This window comes from Alosa sapidissima, chromosome 19 (assembly GCF_018492685.1).
Source record: "Alosa sapidissima isolate fAloSap1 chromosome 19, fAloSap1.pri, whole genome shotgun sequence".
NCBI lineage: Eukaryota > Metazoa > Chordata > Actinopteri > Clupeiformes > Clupeidae > Alosa > Alosa sapidissima.
In genome coordinates, this window is record NC_055975.1 from 10,058,811 (window position 1) to 10,080,746 (window position 21,936).

The 21,936-nt window shown below is 39.6% G+C and overlaps 4 protein-coding genes across 7 annotated transcripts; 2 read left to right on the forward strand and 2 right to left on the reverse strand.

Moving 5' to 3' along the window:
• Positions 1–196: 196 nt before the first annotated feature.
• On the reverse strand, positions 197–1,627 carry LOC121693250 (ADP-ribosylation factor 6-like). Of its 2 annotated transcripts, none has more exons than XM_042072553.1 (2): positions 1,490–1,627; positions 197–1,269 (listed from the first exon to the last, which is right to left on the reverse strand). In XM_042072553.1, exon 2 carries the CDS (start codon positions 1,168–1,170, stop codon positions 643–645), a length of 528 nt encoding a protein of 175 aa, XP_041928487.1. In that variant the 5' UTR covers positions 1,171–1,269; positions 1,490–1,627; the 3' UTR covers positions 197–642. The 2 variants fall into 2 exon arrangements, with proteins under 2 accessions (XP_041928487.1, XP_041928488.1); XM_042072554.1 differs by having other exon boundaries at positions 197–1,266; positions 1,490–1,617.
• Positions 1,628–1,807: 180 nt separating this feature from the next.
• On the forward strand, positions 1,808–7,341 carry vcpkmt (valosin containing protein lysine (K) methyltransferase). 2 transcript variants are annotated; one of them, XM_042072551.1, is made up of 7 exons: positions 1,810–1,941; positions 3,490–3,631; positions 3,818–4,446; positions 4,537–4,647; positions 5,365–5,437; positions 6,299–6,418; positions 6,759–7,341. In XM_042072551.1, exons 3-7 carry the CDS (start codon positions 4,181–4,183, stop codon positions 6,858–6,860), a joined length of 672 nt encoding a protein of 223 aa, XP_041928485.1. In that variant the 5' UTR covers positions 1,810–1,941; positions 3,490–3,631; positions 3,818–4,180; the 3' UTR covers positions 6,861–7,341. The 2 variants fall into 2 exon arrangements, with proteins under 2 accessions (XP_041928486.1, XP_041928485.1); XM_042072552.1 differs by lacking the exon at positions 3,490–3,631 and having other exon boundaries at positions 1,808–1,941.
• Positions 7,342–8,144: 803 nt separating this feature from the next.
• Positions 8,145–9,676, reverse strand: LOC121693247 (protein FAM181A-like). Its single transcript, XM_042072550.1, has one exon. It carries the CDS (start codon positions 9,316–9,318, stop codon positions 8,509–8,511), a length of 810 nt encoding a protein of 269 aa, XP_041928484.1. The 5' UTR covers positions 9,319–9,676; the 3' UTR covers positions 8,145–8,508.
• A 4,885-nt stretch (positions 9,677–14,561) lies between these two features.
• Positions 14,562–21,631, forward strand: pold3 (polymerase (DNA-directed), delta 3, accessory subunit). Of its 2 annotated transcripts, none has more exons than XM_042073128.1 (12): positions 14,562–14,711; positions 15,204–15,259; positions 15,349–15,451; positions 16,772–16,811; positions 17,023–17,155; positions 18,484–18,736; positions 19,113–19,170; positions 19,464–19,611; positions 20,356–20,471; positions 20,563–20,642; positions 20,973–21,051; positions 21,351–21,631. In XM_042073128.1, exons 1-12 carry the CDS (start codon positions 14,655–14,657, stop codon positions 21,542–21,544), a joined length of 1,317 nt encoding a protein of 438 aa, XP_041929062.1. In that variant the 5' UTR covers positions 14,562–14,654; the 3' UTR covers positions 21,545–21,631. The 2 variants fall into 2 exon arrangements, with proteins under 2 accessions (XP_041929062.1, XP_041929064.1); XM_042073130.1 differs by having other exon boundaries at positions 18,484–18,733.
• Positions 21,632–21,936: the final 305 nt, after the last annotated feature.

Here is a 21,936-nt window from a genome sequence, read left to right on the forward strand (position 1 = left end):
GCATTGGTATGTAGTTACAAACATCTCGTCTGGCTACACTCTAGAAAACTTTTCAAATAAGGTGTCACCGGTGCTAAGCTGGTAAATCATCCAAACCACAGACTGATATTTTTGCAGACTGACACAGCCCTGTCCTGAGGTAACATACCAAATAAGATGAGTGCCCCTTGCCCCTTTAACAAAACTTGTGACAGTGAAAAGGCAACAATGCTGTATTTGTTTAGATGTGAAGCATTACATATAAATGGGGTTACACAACATATCTTCTAGTTTGTGAGACTTTCCATATGTGATTGCTTGTCTCACACAACCCTTAAAACCAATTCACCCAAGTTTCTCCAGACAGATACTTAGACTGTTCAACCATACCAACAGAACACATAAAAAAAAAAAAAAACACAGGACAAAATCACATAATAAACAAATGATATTGGTCATGCCACAGTAACCATGACTATCAGTGTACTATCAAGCAGATGAATTTAAGACCAATGGAATTCATCCAGTGTCCCCGAAGTTATTAGGCCTAGTTGTTATAATACAAAATGATGCATCAACTTCTCATATCCATTTAAAACCTCCTTTTACATAATATTTGTGATGAGTCATGTTATGGTTATCATTCCCAGTTGTTTAATTCAGTCATGATTTATAATTTGATGTTAGCCAAGTCAGGCCCTCGTAGAGTCCATCACCCGTTGTTGCACATGCAGGTTGCACATACCAATTCCTATCCCGAATGCGTGTGAGACCCAGCTTTTCCTGGATTTCATGAGGCTTCATAGCATCAGGAAGGTCTTGTTTATTGGCAAAGATAAGGATAATGGCATCGCGCATTTCACGATCATTGATGATGCGGTGAAGTTCTTGCCTGGCCTCATCAATCCTGTCCCTGTCAGCACAATCCACAACAAAGATCAAGCCCTGAGTGCCAGTGTAGTAATGTCGCCATAGGGGACGGATCTTGTCCTGTCCACCTACATCCCACACGTTGAACTTGACATTTTTGTAGGTGACTGTCTCAACATTGAAGCCAACCGTTGGAATTGTGGTAACTGACTGTCCTAATTTCAGTTTGTAAAGGATGGTGGTTTTCCCAGCAGCATCAAGTCCAAGCATGAGTATTCTCATCTCCTTGTTGCCAAATATCTTGGATAACATTTTCCCCATTTTGTAAGTTAAGCATAGGTAAGTCTTTTACAGCTTTTAGAGTGGAATCCTAGCCTAACAGCTTGTAATCAACTTCAGATTGTCAGTTGTCAATATCTTCTGTGGACAAAACACACTGCATCAGAAAATGTTTTAGTTGTTGGAAATCAATAGTTGCATTCAAATATCAATGTTTCTTTTTTCAAGAGCCTAGTCTTGATTATTAACCAAAATGCCTATAGGCCACTAGAGGTGTCACTTCCTAAAGAAGAAACGTGCTTATAGCACAAACATCCGGGTTGCGATGAAATCATAAAATCACAATGTAATTACTGCTTACGTTTAGTTTGAGCAACAGTGTGTAAGGTAACGTTATTTGATGCGTTATCCTGTCTACGGGGACTGGATAATGATTAGATTTACTGGTGGTCAATAATCCGTATCGTTGCCTCTGTTAACGTTACACAAAGGCCCAGATACTGATACGATTAACTAACGTTATATTACGAGTCCATCAAAATCCAGAAACAACATGACATCTTCCGAGTGTCTTGTTCATCCAACGTGAAAATGGAATTAAGGATTCCGAGGAAGAAATAAGAATGCCTGTCGACTTCCTCTGAGCAGATCCTCCCGGGTTCTCTCTCGTTCCTCTTGCTAGTGTCGAGCAGCCGGGATACTTCGAAGCTCGGTTACAATTCCAATGGAGATATGTTCTCCTTCGACAAGCCACGGGAATTTCAAATGGCTTTCTTTTTCACATGATGCTTCTAGGGTGAAAAAACATTTTGTGTAAGTGAGGCACAACTTAGCTGTTAACTTAGCTGATTAGCAGTTAGTTAGCTGACTAGCTAACGTTAGCTGTGTTAACGCAAACTTACAGATGACAGAAGCATTTTACAAGGGTTACGTCACCTTGTTAACGTTACATCTATATGTTCATGTATATACCGATGTATGCTTGACACCAGACATTTCAGCTAGCATCCATTAATTCTGAAATAACAGTGTTATGTTAAGATATTTGCCGCACCACCTTGTTCTCAATAATGTCCACTTCGGCTGCTGCGTTGCGTCAGCAACAATCGTCAATATTCTTTCACTTCCGGACGAATTTCAATAATGCCAAAGCAAAAGTCTCGGATTACTGAACATCAAAGAATACAATCTTTGCTAAAGTAGAACAAAAATAAATTCGACAGGACTATATTTACACATATATGCACATTTACATATGTTTTTAACTGATCTATTTCAGCAATCTCCGGGTCTTTGAGGTTGGAAAGGTTGCTACCACAGGCCTTAAAGCTCCATTACTGATGGAATTCAGTAAGGTTGAAATTTGACTGGGCCACTTTAGAATGAGAATCAGATATGTTTGGCCTAGTGAGTTAGTAAGCTACATAGAATGAATTTGGGTCCAGACCATGATATCACTCATAGCTCTACAAACAAATATAGACAATATTAAATTTGCAATATAACATAGACAATATAAGCTACAACAGTAAGCAAAATACAATATTATAGATAACAGGCATGCTATTTAGGACAATAAGTAACATAGGTAATATACTGCTGTAAACAGGTCAAATGATGTAGCTTAAATAATGTGCAATGTGATAGAGCAAGCAACATGAATGTGCATGGTGGAGAATGGAATATGATGAAGAGTGTTGTTGGGCTGACAGGAGAGAGCGCCATCTCTCTCTTCAGCCTTCCTTCCTCTTTGGCATTTCATTCATCTTTCTCTCTTTCAGTTTTGCCATGTCTTCATCTTTCTTGAATTATTTTTGGTCTCTCTTTTCTTCTTCCATCTCCTTCAAAAATGTCTCCATCTTTCTCAACATTCCCTCCTGTTCTATTGCTTTTTCTTCCATCAGTCTTATTTGTCTTTCTTCTTCCTTTGCTTTTCCCCCTCAACATTTTCTCCTCTGGCTTTTTTCTTCTCTCTTATCAATCTTTCTTGCTCTGTTGCTTTTTCTCTTAACATTCTCTTCTGCTCTCTCACTTTCTTCATCATCTCCCTCATCTGTCTTTCCATTTCCTTCCATCTTTTGTATCTCTCTCTTCCTGCATTGCTTTTTTTTTCTTGATCTCATTTATCACTATTTACTCTCTCATCTTTCCTTTGCCATGTCTTTATCTCTCTTTCTCAGTTTTTTAACTTCCATCACTCTCTCCTGCGGCCCTTTCAGCTGGGCACTTGTCTGTCTTTCTCTTCCTGCGTTTTCTTCTGTGCCTCCTGATAGATACTGTAGATATAGAAACACCGTGTCACTGACTGACTGAATAAACAAACTGAAATATAAGACAATCACAAATGGGTTTCATGTCCAGCTCCTCCAGCCACTGCTCCAGCACTCTCCTGGCCTCCCCTCCTGGGAGCCAGGGTGCAGCTGCCGTCAAAGGGGACATGGGGGATCCTACAACGCCTTCGGCTATGGTTGGATAACCAGGCCTGGTGTGGAGTCTTCTGCCTGTATGTTTCCTTCAGACAGCCGTTTCTCTTTCTCCTGCTAGTGGGATAGAATTCTATTTTTTGTGACATACACTACACTTCTCACATGGTCTTGCAATTAGTTAACATCCAGATTGCAACGAAATAAATTCTAAATTAAAAAGATGGTTTTCCTCACTTACCATACCAATGTATCTGTTTCCACAGGACAGTTTTTCTTATGCCATTGTAACAGAAGTTCCATCATCCAACAGTGAGAGGCAGCAATGCGCCACAAAAGCGCCTAGTCTGCTTCAACTAAAAAAAGAAGAGGAAGAAGAAATTGAGTCGCTAAAATGACACGCGAAGTTACGTTAGGCTATTTTGAAAAGTAGACTGTAAATGATCAGGCATAAGTGATCATATAACTTTGGTATTTCTAATAAATGGACTCTGGTATAACCAGAGATTGGCTCTATCGGCGGATCTTTTTTCTACTGTTTATGATCCAGAATAGATCACAAATATAGGCGCCTCATCGATTTAGGAATCGTGAATGAGCACTTCACAACACTGACTAACGTTATAGCTATGGCGAATGTGTCGGAACAGTGTGAGGAAGATAACTATTTTGTCCGTGAACTTGAGAAAAATGACGGTTCAGTTCTTAAAGTGAACCAGTGTCTAAAAGGGGATGTAGGCCACGTGGTATGGGATGCAGCAATTGTTTTAGGAAAATATTTGGAAACAGAGTCATTTTTAAATTCAAGTTCAGGGGTTAGTTTTTGGACTTCAAAAAACGTGCTTGAACTGGGAGCAGGCACTGGTATTGTAGGTCTTGTTGCAGCCACATTAGGGTGAGTGTAGCTTATTACGGTTATCCAAATATCACTGTTGAATCAAAGATCCTTCTTAAGTTATTTAATGTATGTTGTTGCTGTGCTTAGAGCCCATGTCATTTTAACTGATCTGGACGACCTTCAGCATCTTCTTCAGAAGAACATCACGGAAAACCAGGCGTTGATTACAGGGTCTGCCACAGCCAAAGTATTACGATGGTTTGTATCCCTTTAGCTGTTTGCCTGTGATTTGTAGTTGTATGTTCACTTGTTTGCCCTTCATATCAAACTTTTAAATCACATTCATATAATCCTAGGAATTCAGGTAAAACACCTGCACCCTCTTTTTCTAAGTTCTCTAAGAAAGCCTTGGCCATGTTACTAAGAGAATATGTATGCAGAGAAGCCTGTGACTGTGCCTTAACATAGCCTTTGTCTATGTTTACATAAGGAGTAATATTTTGTGAAAAAACTGACAAATTACCTAGATCAGAATGAAATTACCTTGTGTTACCACCTCATCAGTGGCCCAATTCCAAATGAAAAGTAGAAAGGGCTGCTAAAAAACTTTGAGAAATTAATGAGCTGAATGATGAAATAGAGCTGATACCAACAGAATAATTTCAGGACAGTGACATGCAAGGGGTGCCTTTCCACGTGCATTGCATTTCCACATAGGGTATAGGGACATGTTTGCATTTGAAGGAGGCACAGGGGCTGCTCCATAATTTATTATTTGAATCCACACATTTCAAAATGAATACTTATAGTTATAAAGAAACAATGCTTTTACCCAAGTACACTTTTTGCTTTCTCACTTCTGGTAACAGATCCAGTTGATCTTAGATGTGATGTGAAGTGCACAGAACAAAAAGTGAAGTGACGTGAGGTGCAGAGAACTGATTTGTTTGTCACTTTTGGTTTGATTATTGACAGGGGTGAAAACACTACAGATTTCCTTCCACCTCCTGATGTTATTCTGATGGCAGACTGTATCTATTATGAACAGGTATGTTTTATTTAATTTTTCCGTTTGGTGGTACTGCAACAGCTGTCTGTTTCAATTGCTTCTAGCTCTACCATTGCCACCATTGTCATACATTTCAAAATGACAGTAGCATCACACTTAGTCAGCCCTTGGTGACATGTCCTAATAAAGAATAACATTATATTTCATATATTGACTGTAGCATAGCATAACAACTGTTGTCATGCCCTGTAATGACAGAGGAATAACAGTGAGGGGCTACATAGTCATGTCCGTGTAGACCTAGTAGACCTACCTAGTACCCTCTTGTGGATCACATAGAAGAATCAGCCACATTTAGCATTTTCTGTATGTGAAATGTTAGAGTCGATTGCATTGATTTCATAGCATGGATATTCACAACATTGTATGGCATGTTAGTGATTATGGTATGTTTGTATGTTAAATTACTTGACCTTACAAACAAACAGTAAAAATGAAAAAGAAATATTTGTGGATGCTCCTTAAAATATGTCTTTTTTTCTTAATTTGGTAAAATATCTTCAGTTTTCAATTGTGGATAAATTGATTGTAATATTTATTTCATGGTCATTAATAAAATCAAGAGAATAAGTCCAACTTGCCCCTAAAGTTGAGCCACAAGACAACTTTTTTGTGACAATACTATCTATTTGAACCAAACAACACAGCTAGGGTTTCAAATCATGACGCACATTCTGAACTTGTATTGTATCTTTAGTGTTTTATTATTGTTTCATACTTTTGGCTCAACTTAACCCTCTCTTCCCTGCAGACATACATGCATTTTGTTGATACAATGTGCAGATGACTGTATTATTATTGAAGAGTTTCAAGTTATTTTTTATTGTGCTTCCCGAACAGTCTGTTGGGCCTCTTGTGGAAACCCTTCAAGCCCTAGCTGGAGAGAAGACGTGCATCGTTTGCTGTTATGAGCAGCGAACTGAAGGAGTAAACCCTGAAATAGAGAGGAGGTTCTTTGAGGTGAGAAGTTGCGGAAATCACCTTTATTCTGAGAACTTCTATTTTAGGATCCTGTTGAAGACGCACACTGGAAATCAAAGTCCTGCATGATTTTTCCACCCAGGGCCCTGGTTTAAATAATGGGCAAACTGCGCAGTCTAACTCAAGCTAAATTAATAACTAGGCAAATTTAGTTGGTTAATTTAACATGGGCAAGACCTTAAGCGCAAACATTGATGAGTCAGCTCAATGACATATACCATGCGGTAGCTATAGTTCATGCATGAGAACCCCCCCACCCCCCCAGTTATGGTTGATAATGTGACAATTGATTACTGTTCTCTGTCACGTTAATTTTCAGCGGCTACTACAGCATTTCCAGTCTGAGGAGATTCCACCAGACAAACAGGATCCAGAGTTCAACAGTCCTGAGATTCGCCTCCTCCATTTACGCCTTAAATGAATGTAACTATGTACTGTATGTATGTAATGCAAAATAAAGGTATGTATGTGTTTCAGTAAGGGAGTGGTGTGCTTGATTAGGATGTTGGGGTCACACAAACTATTACAGATAATTATGTACATGTCTGTGCAGTAGGGACATCTCTATATGCGAGGGAAACACTTCTTCACCATATATTTAAAGTAGACTAACTGTTATTTTTTGGTTTGATTATAAACTTTCCTTCCATCAAATGTTATAACACCACCATGAAATCACATGAGCTCTTTAAAGCTTTGTGTATGTATAACATTGACCACATCAAAATGTGAATTTATTTGTTTAGTTTGTTTTTATTATGTTATAGAGGTTCGCTTCTGCAAAACTGTGGCAATTTGCATACTTCAATTAGGGGCTTAGTTAAATTGTATAGGCCATACAACATCATCAACAAATAAGAACAAAACAAAACAATTTCAATAAATGTTGCGGGTCTTCTTTATGTCCTTTTATGTCTGTCAATTTATTTCACTGAAGGCCCATTCTTTGGGATAATTTATTGTTGTTAGTCAGATTGAAATTTTAGTAACTCCTTTAGGCACCCACATCTTCAGAATAATTAGTTTAGCTGCAAGAACTGCTAGACTAACCTTAGATCATGTGGATGATCAATTTGATTTCCTTGGCTGATTCCAACTGTTTCAATTCACCAACATCCATCAGTTGGTTGAGTCAATCCATACACAGCCTGCCCCTTGCATACCAGCTCTCATTCCTTTGACACACTCACCTTGGGACCAGAAATGTTTTTCAATGTGCTGAATGCAGCATGCAGCTGCTGGACAAGTATATATACTTTTTTTGATCCCGTGAGGGAAATTTGGTCTCTGCAGAGACTTTTGCATTTAACCCAAACACAAACAGCACACAGTGAACACAGTGAGGTGAAGCACACACTAATCCCGGCGCAGTGAGAGCTGCCTGCTACAACGGCGGCGCTCAGGGAGCAGTGAGGGGTTAGGTGCCTTGCTCAAGGGCACTTCAGCCGCAGCCCACTGGTCGGGGCGATCCAGCAACCCTCCGGTTACAAGTCCAGAGTGCTAACCAGTGGGCCACGGCTACCCCCAACTGTTTTAAAAAATTCTAGGTTTACACTCTGCATCCAGTGAACCAGTGTCAGGCCTGGTTTATGTTTTTGTTTCCATGGTTTAAAATAAGGTTGAAAATGTGCATGCTTGAAATATGTTTGTTTTTATATAAACACAACAACAGTTAAAACAGTGTTAAACAGAGTTAGAACACATTCAATTCTACTCAAATCTGCGCCGTTTTCATAATTGTAATCTTAACCTTAGTATACCTTTCTAAAAATCATCAGTACCAAGAAGTAACATTGTTACCTATACCTGGATTTATCAAAGAGAACTTATTTTCCTTTGGCATGTATCAGTCCAGTAGCCTTGCTACTGTGAAGGAACAGTGCGCAATTATAGAGCTGTTAAGAACTAATATATCGGTAAAGCTTAAACCCTATAGGGTTGCTTCATGACAGAGGCTGGTCCTGTAGCCTACCACTATCTAATACAGGTAATGAAAGACAAACAACCTAGCACTCCTAGAGAAAAACAAGATTTCACAATTTCTTGTAACCTACAGCCTACCACTTCTCTTAAATAAATCCAAACATACTGAACATCGAGAGCGCCGGTTTGGTCGGAATTGGCTTCACAACGACATGGGTTGCATGGTACTCCAGTCGGTTTGGTAAGTTATGTCTGTCAACATCAACGGCCGTTCCTGCAGGGGGGGCAACGTCAAAACATGCAGAGCGTGGAGCAGTCAAGTGTCTTTGTAAGACGTGTCTGTGATATTGAAAAGAATAGCACCCACATAAATCTACATTCCTGTACGTTAAGTCCATCTTGAGCGGTGCGCTGTCCACAGAATCACAATAAGTGGGCAAAGAATTGACGTCGTTATTGTTAATTTTTCCCCCACCGTCCGGCACCAAAGGAATCACAACCCTTGGACCATCCGTTTCTTTACTGGTAGGCCTACCTTTGACCAGAGCTGTCAAACTTTGTGAGGGAGATGTGGGTTCTTTCCAGAAAGAAGCTGGAAGTTGGCGATTCCGCATAGGCACCTGGTTCTGATCTTCAGTCTTGTGATAAGAGTTCTCGTGCAGCTCCGATGCCACTGATTCATTCTTTCCCCTGAGATTCCACTGACGGATGCCGTCAAGGGAATACTTAACAGGGTTGTCTTCAGATACATTACTTGTCCCAAGTTCTGTTCTGTGCGAACGACAACGAGGTAACCTGTATCTCTTTGAAAAGCGTTTCAGCTGTTTCTGCAAGTATTTCCTATGGTCCACTGAGCGCCTGCAGGGAGCCGATTTGTCAAGCGCTGCTTTGATGTCGCTTGATGCCAAATTAACAAAGTTCAGCAGTGTCCTGACCTCGCTGTCTGCATTTGCCATCGTAAAGCCGTGCGTGCTCACGTAGCTTCAATCCATTTTAGCGCAGATCTTTGAAAAAGCATAGGCTGCACATTTAACTTAGGCTGGCCCTACTGGAAAGGTGAAAACTTGCACTCTGTGCAAGGTCCAAAAAATAGCATGCATTCATTTGTAAAGACAGAGATACGTTTCCAACGATTTCTCATCTTCAGTGATGACCCCATCTATTGAAGTTGGAGTTGTCTGGCCCGTTACTCTCTCAGAGAAACAGTTTAAGCACTTGAACAAGCTGAATGAGTAACTCCATGTAGTTGTGCTGCTTTCTTTGGGCCAATCAGCGACCTCACTTTCTTCACTATTCACCCCAATGAGCAACCAAGCTCCCTGAAACCCAATTCTTTGTCACAGCAAATTGTTGTCATGGAGATTGTCCTAGATGAACGGCTAATTGATGCAGAATTCCTTTAGAGAGACTCTGTGCTTTTTTGTGCCTGCCCCAGACCCCAAGCAGGGCCTTTATTTTAACCTACCTGAGGATTTTTTGGTGGGCTAATTGTGATGGACTTGATTCACTTGCAATTTTTTATTCGTTGAAGAAATGCACATTTATTTTAATCCAGTTACACTTTGCATGTGTGTATATGCGCTTAAGCCAGATGATCTGAAAACTGTGGCAAAGCTTGACGTTGATTGGTGGCCCAGTAATTCTCACACATAAAATGACTTAATTTAATCTACTAAACCCCTCTTCTACTGCACTTTTTACCCCCCCCATAAATGCACAAATAGGCTGACACCAGACATAATTTCACTGCATTTCTTACTTCCAGTAACTATATGCATGTCACAATAAACTTCCTTGTATCCTTGTATCCTTGTGACTGTTAAACTTAATCTGGGTAAAGCAACTAGCCCATTGGTGCACCAATTGGTAAAAGATTAGAGCTTCTGACAGCCATGTATTCACTAGACCAGTGTTTCTCCGGGGACCACTGGTGGTCCACAAGCTATCCCAAGTGGTCCGCGAGCAGGCGTGGTAGAATATAATATAGATGAGTTGTTTGCAATATTAAACCAACTTGTATGTGAATCCAAACAGTTCTGCAAACACTGCCTACAGTATGTGGCAGTTTAAGCAAAGACAATAAAGGTGGTTCAGTTGGCCTATTGTGTATGTTGAAGTAGGTCTACTCTTTTATTTTTTAGTTAGGTGGTGCGTGACTTTTTTTTTTATTTATTGGTTAAGTCCTTGGTCTGAAAAAGCACTGCACTAGACTGTACCCTGTGTTCTGCCCCAAGGTGAAAACACAGGTATGGCCCTCCACCACCTCCATGTCTTCTCTCAAGTTGGCAATGGTGTTCAAACTACCATTCTGCTACATAGCTAAACATATACCTCCAGCTGGGTGGTGTGGAGGCAATTACATGAATAACCATTTTTTCATGCTGAAATTGCAAGACAGATTTAACCGAAACGTATTTGTTATACAACAAATAAACAGAGGATGTTCTCAAGGTTCTCTGTGTGCACCTGTGTGTGTGTGTGTATGTCTGTTTGTGTGTGTGTATGTGAGTGTGTGTGTGTGTGTGTGCGTGTATGAGTGCGTGTGTGACAAAACCTACATTACTGCACTGTTACAGCGGCGGCCATAATTAATCCTGGTCATCCTAAAGTTCACAACTATCTCCTTTGTCGCGGTCACATTAATGTGGAGGTGGATGTTCCCACACCACGGCACAAAGCGATCAACCAGTTCCCTGTACTCTCTCTCTCCACCGCTCTCACGCCCCTCTGAGTGAAGCATAAAAAGGGAATTAAAGGAACACAATGGAAAAACTGATATCTATCCCCCATGGCGTCAATATTCAATGCCATTTAGCGTTAAAACAGCACCCAGTTAGTTTAGCCATAAACTGACTAAAAGGGTCATAACATTACAGAGTGCAATATCAAGCGTTCTGTGTGTGCACTACAATGTCAGTCTCCGTGTTATAAGTCAGTCTATAGCATCAGAATGAGTTTGAACTGTGTTCCTTCAAGGTGAGTGTATGGTCTCTTTTGGTGTTCCTGTGCTGCTAAACCTGCCCAGATGTATGTTCCCTGTCATACTGTATGTATATGTCTGTTTGTCGGGTAGTCAGTTATTCAGGAGGCTGTGAATGTGAAGATGTCTTCCTGCATCTTGCAGTAGCCTGATTGTGTTAACGGCACTGGAGAAATCAAAGAACGATCCACACAGTGCCGCCAGCTTAATCCAGGTGAGACAGTTACTTTTAGAAAGTACTTCTGTTTAATCTGTGTCTAGCGATATAAATTGCAGTGAGATATATGATATCTTATGCCAACAAATGACATGACCAAGTGGCTATAGGCAAACAGACAGACAAAGGTTGATTGTGGTTTTATCCTGTTCAAAGTAAAAAAAAAATTCTTGTCACCTTTGGGTTTGTTCTAGAGATTAGCTGAGGGCTCTATAAAGCAACTTTGATACAATGTTTGTCATTGTCAGTGGCACTATGTAAATAAGCGCAATTCATGTGATGGTGATGTGTTTTTATGGGAGAAGTTATTATGTGTATAAATGTGTATTAAGGCAGACCCCACCATGGGTCTGTTTGTATCGGATTCTGTTCTGATCTTAGGGTGTCCCCTTGTCTTAAGAATGATGTCAGAAAAGGTAGGGGGTAGGGAGACTACTGAGATGCACATATATCCATGGAAAGGGGACTTGAGCGCTCAAGAATCTTGTCTTTCTGTTTGCCCCCTCAATTGAGAAACACAAAGGCTGAATTACTCATTCAAACCTCACAAGACAAAAGAGAGGGAGCTGGATAGCACTCCTGCATTTGTAGTTTAACATTTAGAGACTTAAATCGAGTCGTCATGAAGGAGAAAGAGTCGGACAAAGCCCATAGAATTGCCATCAGCAAACATTTTCCTGTGTCACATTAGTGAGGTCGCCATGGCTCCTCCTGGACTTGGGACAATAGCACAAGTTTGCACACTCGAATACTGTCACCCTGCCAACGCTTACAAGGGCCAGAAACGGGGCAATCCACACAAAAAGCATGGGCTCTGCAGGGAAGGTAGCAATTGAAAGACGAAAAGGGACTAGTGAAATGCTAATTGAGCTCCATCTGCTTATAGAGAGGGAAAAAAGTGGAAGGCTGCCGATCGTTGCATTGAGACACTTCTTCTTGAAAGCATGGAGGGAGATGGTAACTGACACTACATGCCAGAGTCCTGCGAGACTAGACCATGAGTCGCTAGAGCCATAGGGAAGTACCAGAGCTGAATAGGCAAATCACATTCAGTCCCTCCACCAGGATCAACCAGATGTGTATGTGTACAGTTTGTTCTGATAAATAAATTACCTATTCAATCAGAATAAAGGTCAACATACTGTATAGGCCTAATGATCAGTAATGTTTATTAGGCACTAATACCAGAGTATGATCACTAAAATGAAGTTGATATGTCTTCACCCTGCACCCTGAGTTGCTCCTTTGATTCAGGAGCCCATTATACATTTTTAGTACACGTTGGCTTTTCATTTGCCCCCTCAGAATTTCAGTGTTGCTGATCTAGTATTTGTATATTTCCCAGTGATTCTGTTGCTGATCTAGAATTTGTATGTTTTCCAGTGATGCTGTTGTAAACAGTTTCCTCGGCATGTTCTCTATCTTTCTATGCTCTGCATACCCGAGTAATCTCAATAATGCCAATGTCTTTATTGCACTGAGACCAGTCAATGAGCTGAAAGCATGAATGGATAAATGCAAGAAGGTGAGGGGTGTCACACTCTCACTCCATTTGGCATTACCCCACTTGCAAGCAATTGGCTGAGCCGTGATTATCACTCAAGCCATCTGAATCATTCTGGTATCACACCTGGAGCCATAGTCATTTCTACTCGATGGCCAATGCTATGCAAGCTACTTCAGCCCAAAAATATGGCAATAACTTATGACATGGTTTTTTTTGGTCATTCTTCACAGCAAAACACTTTAATTTATCTTCCCTAGAGAATGAATTGTAGAAGATTGAATTTGTTAACGTGGAAAGGTTAGCCGAATATTAGGCCTATCTGCTGAAAAATGATAGAACGATGAATGAAAAGAGCCAAATATCACCTGCTGATTAATGATGTAGTGATGAATGAGCAGAATATTACCTGCTGAATTATAATCATTTGTAACAATGTCAAGCACCTATATTTTCAGTTGATATATGATATATGCAGAGGCGGACAGAGTACAAATTTTACTCAAGTACAAGTAAAAGTACAACAGTCAGATGTCTACTTAAGTAAAAGTACTGAAGTACTTGTTTTTAAAAGTACTTGAGTATCAAGAGTACAAGAGTAGCCTACATTTTCTAAATATTGCATTACTACTGCCACAGTGCTTAAATTTATGTACAGAAACGTCCTACAGTACATGGAGTTATGAAAAATGATCATGTTAATACCTTGGAGAATGTAAAATGAATTGGAAGTAAAATCAAGTAATTTTCATCTTTTTACCATGTTGCCAGGGATGGGCAGTATTTCTAATACATGTATTTAAAATACATATTTCAAATACAAAATACTATTTTGTAATTCAAACACTTGAAGCGAAAACTATCATCAGAATTTCTTCAGAAAATTGAAATAGTCTGGCGAGGTGGGGGCACAGGTTGGCACATTCCCGGGATGGACCTGCTGCGTCTTCATCCATTGTTTCGTCCATGGTTTCGTCTCTTATCTAAATCTGACCATGGAGTTGACTTTGGCGGAAAGCTAAAGGTGATTGCTGATAGGCTGTCCCAATCAGTCACGCCTGCACAATCCAATCACGTTTGAGAGGGAAACAACAAATGGAGTGTTTCATTATGTGCTTCAATGCATTCAAGCATCACATTTAATAAATAAATAAATTCAAGTAATTCAATATGGCTGTCTGTGTTTATGACTAATATACACTTGGGTCACCTCAAAAATCTGTGATATTTTCATGTAAATAAATCAAATAATCTAATTTGAGGATTCAGCACGTTTGGGTCTGCAGTCATGTCTTAGAAGTGTTTTCAAAAACCGCCACTTATCATAAAGCAAATGAGAGGCAACAACAACAGTGGTATCCGACTTTTGGACCCCAATGTCTTTCTCTAATCAAGCGTGGCAGAAGTCCTCGTGAACTACGTGAACAACGCGGTAGGTGGCAGTATGGGTCTATTTACTGTAGTGCATTGTAACTAACCAGCGGAGAAGGAGAACACCTGACAGGAAGTTTACAAATGTACTTTTCCGCGATGATTTTCCCGCGCGCTTAAAGATCCCCCAGTCAATTTTCAGCCAACCACACCAGGAATAATGGACGAACTATATTTAGACAACATTGATGAATACATAAATGATCATAATAAAATAGTAAGTTCATGCATTTTCAATCATTGTTGAGCATTTAAAGGAAAGCGTCATGAACTATATTTACCTAGGTAGGCTATCTGTCAATCTCTAGGCAGCGATGACATAACTTACTAGGTTGGCAGTTGGTTATCCTTGCTGTTTTGTTCGCTGTTGTTGTTAGCCAAACTATTATTGAGCAAGTGGCCCAACAAGGATCTTCTGTAACGTTAGATAGCCATAACTAGTTTTGACAAAATCGTCACATCAAAAAAAGTAACCAATAACTGTTCTGTGATGTGCAACTAACCTAACTACATCCTTCTAGAGAATAAAGATGTAAAATGGTCTGTCACAACTGAAACGTACACAATTGTCTACATAAACTGCCAGCAACGTTTTAAAACATATGCTGCAGAGTCTTTGATGGTAGGGGTGTAGAGGAGACATGTGGCTTGGTCTTATTGTTAGCTCTTATGAATTTTTATACTAACCTGTGCATTGGCTTTTGAACAGGTGACGTATAAATGGCTAAGTCTTGCCCTGGGTGTCCATGTCAACATTGCCAAACAGTAAGTAAGGTTACTTACTGCGTTTAGTGGATTTCAAAGAAATACAGAAAGATACAGTTTGTCATCAATGTCAATGTGTTATGTGACAGGATGCTTTACCATTACTTGGACCGGTGTCGAAAGGATGGGTCAAACACTCAGCTTCATGCCACCTACCTTGTCTCTGGAAAGTGTGTTCAGAACGGTAGCTTGGTGAGTCTGCACTTCTTACTTACCTACACAACCGTCACAATATTAACATGGTCTTCACTCCTGAGACAAAGGGATTCAAGACTGACTTGACACATTGAATATTCCTTGACATATTAATTTCTAAAATAATAAAATCACTTTAGGAAGTGAATACACTTGGTTTTTTGATGGACTGCCAGTCAACAACATGCTTTAAAAGGACACCAGGCAACGTTTTTGTGTTAATTAATCATCTCCGTAAGTTGGTATATGGTTAAATGACTCATTAAAGGGTGAATGAAGACTCTCGCCCGCCCCTACTGCCTGTAGGAGGAATATCCCGCTTGCAAGTTGTGTACCCGACCCGCCGACCTTCAGTTTACAACCTGCAGGCTAACAAAACGCTAGCAATTGTTGCAAACGTGTGTATAATGGCAGAGCCGGCGAAGAAGCAGCGAAAACCCTTGACGGAAGATGCAAAGTAAAGGAAAAGAGCTTCAGACTGAGCGAGGGCTCGCACATGTATCGACACGTACAGACTCTTGCCCGGTGTCCCTTTAAAACAGCACTAAGATTTGCTTTCAGGGGCCTCCTCAGTTGAGAAGCACAATAATAAACAAATTATATGCGTCTTTTGCAACAAAGTATGAACATAACTCTGATACAATATAGAGGGAATGCACCGACAGCAGTCTGTAGAAAGAGATCTCTGGGATCTGTGTCTGCTTGCCTGCATGTGTGTGTCTGTTCCTACCAAACACCAAACTTCCTATGGCTGTTTTACAAGCAATTAGACTTGCTTAGAGTGTGGCAGAAGTGCCGTTCGCCCTATTAAGAGTTTATGTGCCATCGACATGATTTTGCAAACATTATTATTAAGGTAAAAAAAAAACTCTTTAGGGGCCTTTAACAACTCTTAATTTACAAGACAACTGTCAATCAATCAATCTATCTGACAACTGCAAAGAGCCCTTATCAGAAGACAGAACGGCAAAACATGACATGATTTCTAACAATATAGCCTGAGTACTGCACTGCTTTGGTCAGCTTCTCTTCCTCAGGGGAAATGTGTGGCTCCTGAACTACTCCTAAACTCGCATTTGCACTCCTTGTTTCAGTACGCATTGCCAGATGATCTCTGATCAGCAAAATATTCTTGAGAACCTACTGTAATCTGAATGTGTTTATGAACTAGCCCCCACCGCACACACACAGACACACATCACTCTTGAAGTGACCTTGCTTTGCTTTGGCAGCCCTCTGATTCGATTCCCCATTGTGAAAACGGAAGTGTTAGACTCGTTTTGTAATAGTTGACATTGTGTTTTGGTCTTGTTCTAGTGCCACAAGGTGTCTGTGGTGCGTGAAGACAAACTTGAAGGTAAGACCATTGTTTTAAAATGTCTTAACATTTCCTTTTTAGTCACAGAAGTCTCTTAATAAACATTCCCTTACAAATACGATATTTGCAGTGTTGCTGCTGTTTACAGTGAGATACCATACGTATGTCACACGCATTGCATGCAAGAAAAGATGACATATAAACTTGTTAAACTTGGTGTGAATTAAATTCAGTGTTTCTACAACTACAGATATGAAGTCCAGGATGGAGCCAGCAATCAGCATACATGTGTACAGCATCCAGAAAGCTGAGATAAAAGACAGCAGTACTCTTTACAGTACAGACTATGATGCCGTGAGAGATAATCTGAAAAACTGCAACAAGTAGGTGCAAACTGTAATTCTAAAACAAGGTTGATTTTTCAGTAGTACCTTTTTATTCAAGTATTTTGTCTTTTGCCGTAAATCGTTGTACAGTAATGCTCATTTCATGTCGCCTTGGCCATGTTTTAAATTGAGAAGATAAGGCATTGTGATTCTAAATTCTTAAAAATATTTTACCTGTATGTAACCTGCGTTGTGTTGAACCTGCGCGATTCAGCCCTGCACACGCCCGGACTCGAACCCACGAAACAGCAGCACCTCGGATCGGGAGGCGAGCGCGCTAACAATTGAGCCAATAGCCCAGGCTACTGACTCGCATGCCAGCAGCACTCTTGAGGCGTCGGGGAGTGAGGTTTACCAACGTTCCACAAGCACAGCTAAGCTAGCTGGCATCCGTTACATGTAGTCAAACTGAAGTTTAGCTAAAGAACAAGACTATCAGCCAGTTTTGAAACACCTGTTTTTTCTGACGGATTCTTCTTTGGTTGGTTTTCCAACAGTCCTAAAGTAGTTCCCATACATGTTGAGCACTTGCTGGCTGTTTCCACAAGCGTTATAAGTATTTTGCATGTAAGGTTTTGCATGAAATACGTTTCTTTTTGCATGGAATGATTTTATTGCCAATTACATTTTTTCTATTTAATATGTGGTTAAGGGTGTAAGAAAGTGTAAGAAAGACCACTAGCGTTTAAAATGGGCATTGCAGTCCAATATGAAAACATTTGAAAGTGTTAAGTAGGCTAATCTGGCAATCCAAAGGACAAAATGCTACTAGTGGTGTGATTGGTAAATTGATGGAGGTAGGCCATAACACAAACTCAAAACATAAACAGTATTTGCAGGCGAAAATAGAGGTTTGAATTGTGAATATCCTGTCTGCACCATTGTTGTCAGTGAAGCCAGTATTTGAAAATGTTTCTTCAATCTCTGATAGCATCATAGCAACACAATGTATGTCGTACGTACAGCACCTTTAATAGTGTGCAATGAGAGAAGAAACACTTAATATGGGTCCCTTTTCTTTGTATTACTGCTGCTGCTTGAAAGCAGTGTCATCCACCATCCAGTGTCATCTGGTGTCAGTGTCATCCACAATGCCTGTGGCATATCTTGCAAATGAGAATCGTCATAAAGCACAGTCAAGACACTTAAAGGGTCACCCCTCGTCCATGACTCTAGCTTATGGTCATACTTAACATATCTAAAACCCATTTAACACCGGATTTCCCCTTTAAAGTTAGAATATGAATTGGCTCTGAGAAACCTTTGTTATCCAGTGATATGAAACCACTGATGTCACTTATTTTTATTTCTATTTTATTTTGTAGGTACAGTGCAATCCATTGTGCTGCTGCCGTTCCCATGACCACTGCAGAATTGGAGTTAATTCAAGAAATACAACGAACCTCATCCCCAGAAAAAGTCACAAAAGCTGGATTAACTGCTCAAGCTCCAGTTGCCAAAACTAATGTTAAAACGAGTAAAAGCATTATGGGGATGTTTGCAAACAAAAGTACTGTGAAGAGTCAGGGGTCCAACATAGAAGTGAAAGTGGAAAAGAAAGAAGACGCACCTTCGGTAGTTGTTTATACTGAATATTTGAATATAATATGTTGGCATTCAAAAGCTTTGGGTCACTTAGACATTTCCTTCCCTTTTTCTGAATAGAAAAATGAATAGGAAGGCTAGACATGGTTAGAAATAATGACAATATAATGACAAGTTTAGATAGAAGAGAATGGCAAGGTTTGAAATAATGATTTAGAATGGAAATAATAATTGTGCCCTATAAACTTTGCTTTCTTCGAAGAATCATTAATTTGCTTTTGTTTGGAAAAAAGAAAACTTCTTAGTGACCTTAAACTTTTGAACTGTAGTGTTTGTAATGGGCATGTATTATTTTTGTATGTAATGGGAATTTACTGTATGTAGCAATCATGTTTGTTTACTGATACAGGTTGAGGCCGTGGAAGTTAAACCTGCAGGCATGGCGAAGTTTTTCATGAAATCAACAAGTAAATAAATTCTCTAAGTGTGTGTGTGTGTGAGTGAGCGAGCGAGCGAGCGAGCGCCCAATCATGTGCTGCCTGTGTGTGTATATGTGAGCCTGTTTTTGTGTGTATGTGTAAAAGTCAAAAAGTGTAGGACAGAATTATATGCGAGACAAAATAAGTAAAGCATGTAGTGTCTGCACACTAGATGTGATGATGTGGGCCTAAGCCATTCCACAGACCCTGGTATGATGCTGATTTCACTAAAATGATCTGCTTATTTAAGTTTTTTAATTTAAACATTTTTTGTTGAATAGAAAAACAGGACAAATGCATCAAGACAGAAGCTGAGCAGTCGTCTCCAGTGGAGAAAAAAGATCCAGAGCTGCCATCCAAATTGGATGATGAGAAAGAGAAGGGACTTGGAGATTTTAAAGCTAAGAGGGAAAACAAGGATCCTAGGAGGTGAGTCTGGTGTTCTTACAGAACTAATTACTCCAGTGTGCTTGCTGAACTACTAGCAGTTTACACTGCAAGCTAGATGTAGGTGTGAAGGAAATCTAAATGAATCAATTCTAATAATCTGATGTGAAGTAAATGGTGTGTTTAACAATGGATTTTTGTATCTGTACACTTAAACCCTTAAATTGGAATCGAAATGTAAAAATATCCCTATCCCTACCATTAACTGGAAGTCAGACAGATGACTGAAAAACACTTCGGTTCTGGGCAGAATTATCTATTACCATAGACTTTATAAAATGTCTTTGTTTGTTATGAGTGAATGTCTACATTTTTAAAAGTGTACATTTAAGGTAGAATGAGAGGATATATTTTATGTCTGTATCTGCAACAAGTAGGCTATCACAATAAGACCAATGAGCTGATTCTAGCACAGGAGAGACCTGATAAATTGTGTATGAAATACATCATGCTCGTTATCAAGTGTTCTTTGTTCTCAATCAGCTGTGGCACAACTGGTTAAAGCGCCTGTACTATATTTGGGTCCACATGCCCATGGGGACCTGGGTTAGAGTCTGACCCGGGTCATTTCCTGATTCCACCCCATCTCTCTCTTACTCACTTCCTGTCACTCTCCGCTGTCCTGTCAAAAGAAAGGCAAAAAAGCCCAATGTGTATATGTATACACATGTATATATATATATTTGGCAGCCATCGTCTTACCTAATCCCGTTTCTATGTTATTAGTAAGACCAAGAGGCCTGACCTCACGGATAGCGAGGATGAGAAGATAGAGACTGGCAGCCAGAAGAAGAAAAGGCGAAGGATAAAGAAACCGCAGCTCGATAGCAGTGATGACGAAGGTATGAAAAATCAAGCCTATACATGAAAGGGCTTCTAATATGGAGCAAAATTGGTTGTTAATTAAAACTGATAATTTGTCAACCGTGACAGATTTACCGGCTAAACCTGCCGTGGTAACAGCAGAAAGCCCAGAAAAGACAACGGAAAAACAACCCACGGCAACTCCAGAAGTAAGAATTTAAACATTGTTTGTAATGTAATGTCATTTTTTTTGTTTGCCTTTTTACAAACATATGGTCATTTTCAATATATATATTGAACCATTTCTTTCTACAACATTCGAGAACCCTTTTGCAATTAAATAAGCACATAATGTAATCTGAAAACTGTTGCCGTTTAAAAAAATCAATGCAACTGATCTCAGCTGGTATTCTGTCTGTAGTGGAGTGGAATGGTGGAATGGGAATTTCTAAGTGACCCCAAACCTTTGACCGGTAGTCTGTGTGTGTGAGTGTGTGTGTAAATGATTTATATATCTATATATCTAATATTTTATACAGGTCTCTACCGGAAGAAAGATAAGGAAGAGGAGACGAGTTTTAAAGCCAAAAACGTTTCTTGATGAAGAAGGCTGCATCGGTACAATGTTTACCATTTCATTTTCCTTTGCTGACTTGGTGAAAAGTATTCATGTATCCATGTGCTACTCAAGTGAAGTAAAAATGAAGTAGCTGACATAGATTTACAGTATTAAGATTAATGCTGATCAGTAAAGCAAGTCTATAAATGGCCATCCGAAAAGGAATTGTGAATACTACCGATACTGTATTTTTATAATTTCATAATGTTAATCAGTGTTAATTATCATTTCAATATGTGTGTATGTGAAATATTTTTTTTTATTAAATAAATGTATGGCCTCACATCTCACATTTCAGTGACTGAGAAAGTGTTAGAAAGTGAATCCTACTCTGAGGATGAAGAGGTGGAAACCAGCAAACCGAAGGCTGCGGTCTTCCCATCATTCCCTGGGAAGAAAGAGGAAGGGAGGAAAAATGCGAAGAAAACAGCCGCAGCTTCAAATAAATCTTCAAAACAAGCCTCCATCATGGGATTTTTCCAAAAGAAATGAATTTTCCACTCCTGTCCCTCCATTAGCTGTTTGCGCATCTTGTATGTTGTATCACGCAATAAAGAGTTTTTTGGTCAAGACTGTAAATTCTGCTTGGATATTGTGGATACATTAAACGTTCAGTTTATGTCATTCATGCAGAAACAATGTGGATACACTACTTAAACCCAGTATCCATTTTGAATTCATTCATAATATTATAGTTTTCATAATGCTGCATAAGGATTGACAAGCCTTTATAACTATTTATGGTTATGCATATATATTTAGCATCAACAGTAATGACTGTGCTATTACAGGGTTTTAGCATATGGCCTTTCAGTTTAATATATCAGAATGCATAATAAGTCTTTCACTTTCACCTTTGCCTTAATGTGAGATGCTGTTAAATC

Bases quoted from the DNA above. Each gene is read 5' to 3' on its own strand.
- LOC121693250 (XM_042072553.1), bottom strand. From the start codon at position 1,170: ATGGGGAAAATGTTATCCAAGATATTTGGCAACAAGGAGATGAGAATA.
- vcpkmt (XM_042072552.1), top strand. From the start codon at position 4,181: ATGGCGAATGTGTCGGAACAGTGTGAGGAAGATAACTATTTTGTCCGT. The intron at 4,648-5,364 runs GTTTGTATCCCT...GATTATTGACAG, and splicing joins ACAGCCAAAGTATTACGATG to GGGTGAAAACACTACAGATT. The intron at 5,438-6,298 runs GTATGTTTTATT...CTTCCCGAACAG, and splicing joins ACTGTATCTATTATGAACAG to TCTGTTGGGCCTCTTGTGGA.
- LOC121693247 (XM_042072550.1), bottom strand. From the start codon at position 9,318: ATGGCAAATGCAGACAGCGAGGTCAGGACACTGCTGAACTTTGTTAAT.
- pold3 (XM_042073128.1), top strand. From the start codon at position 14,655: ATGGACGAACTATATTTAGACAACATTGATGAATACATAAATGATCAT. The intron at 19,612-20,355 runs GTGAGTCTGGTG...CTATGTTATTAG, and splicing joins GAAAACAAGGATCCTAGGAG to TAAGACCAAGAGGCCTGACC. The intron at 20,643-20,972 runs GTAAGAATTTAA...TATTTTATACAG, and splicing joins AACCCACGGCAACTCCAGAA to GTCTCTACCGGAAGAAAGAT.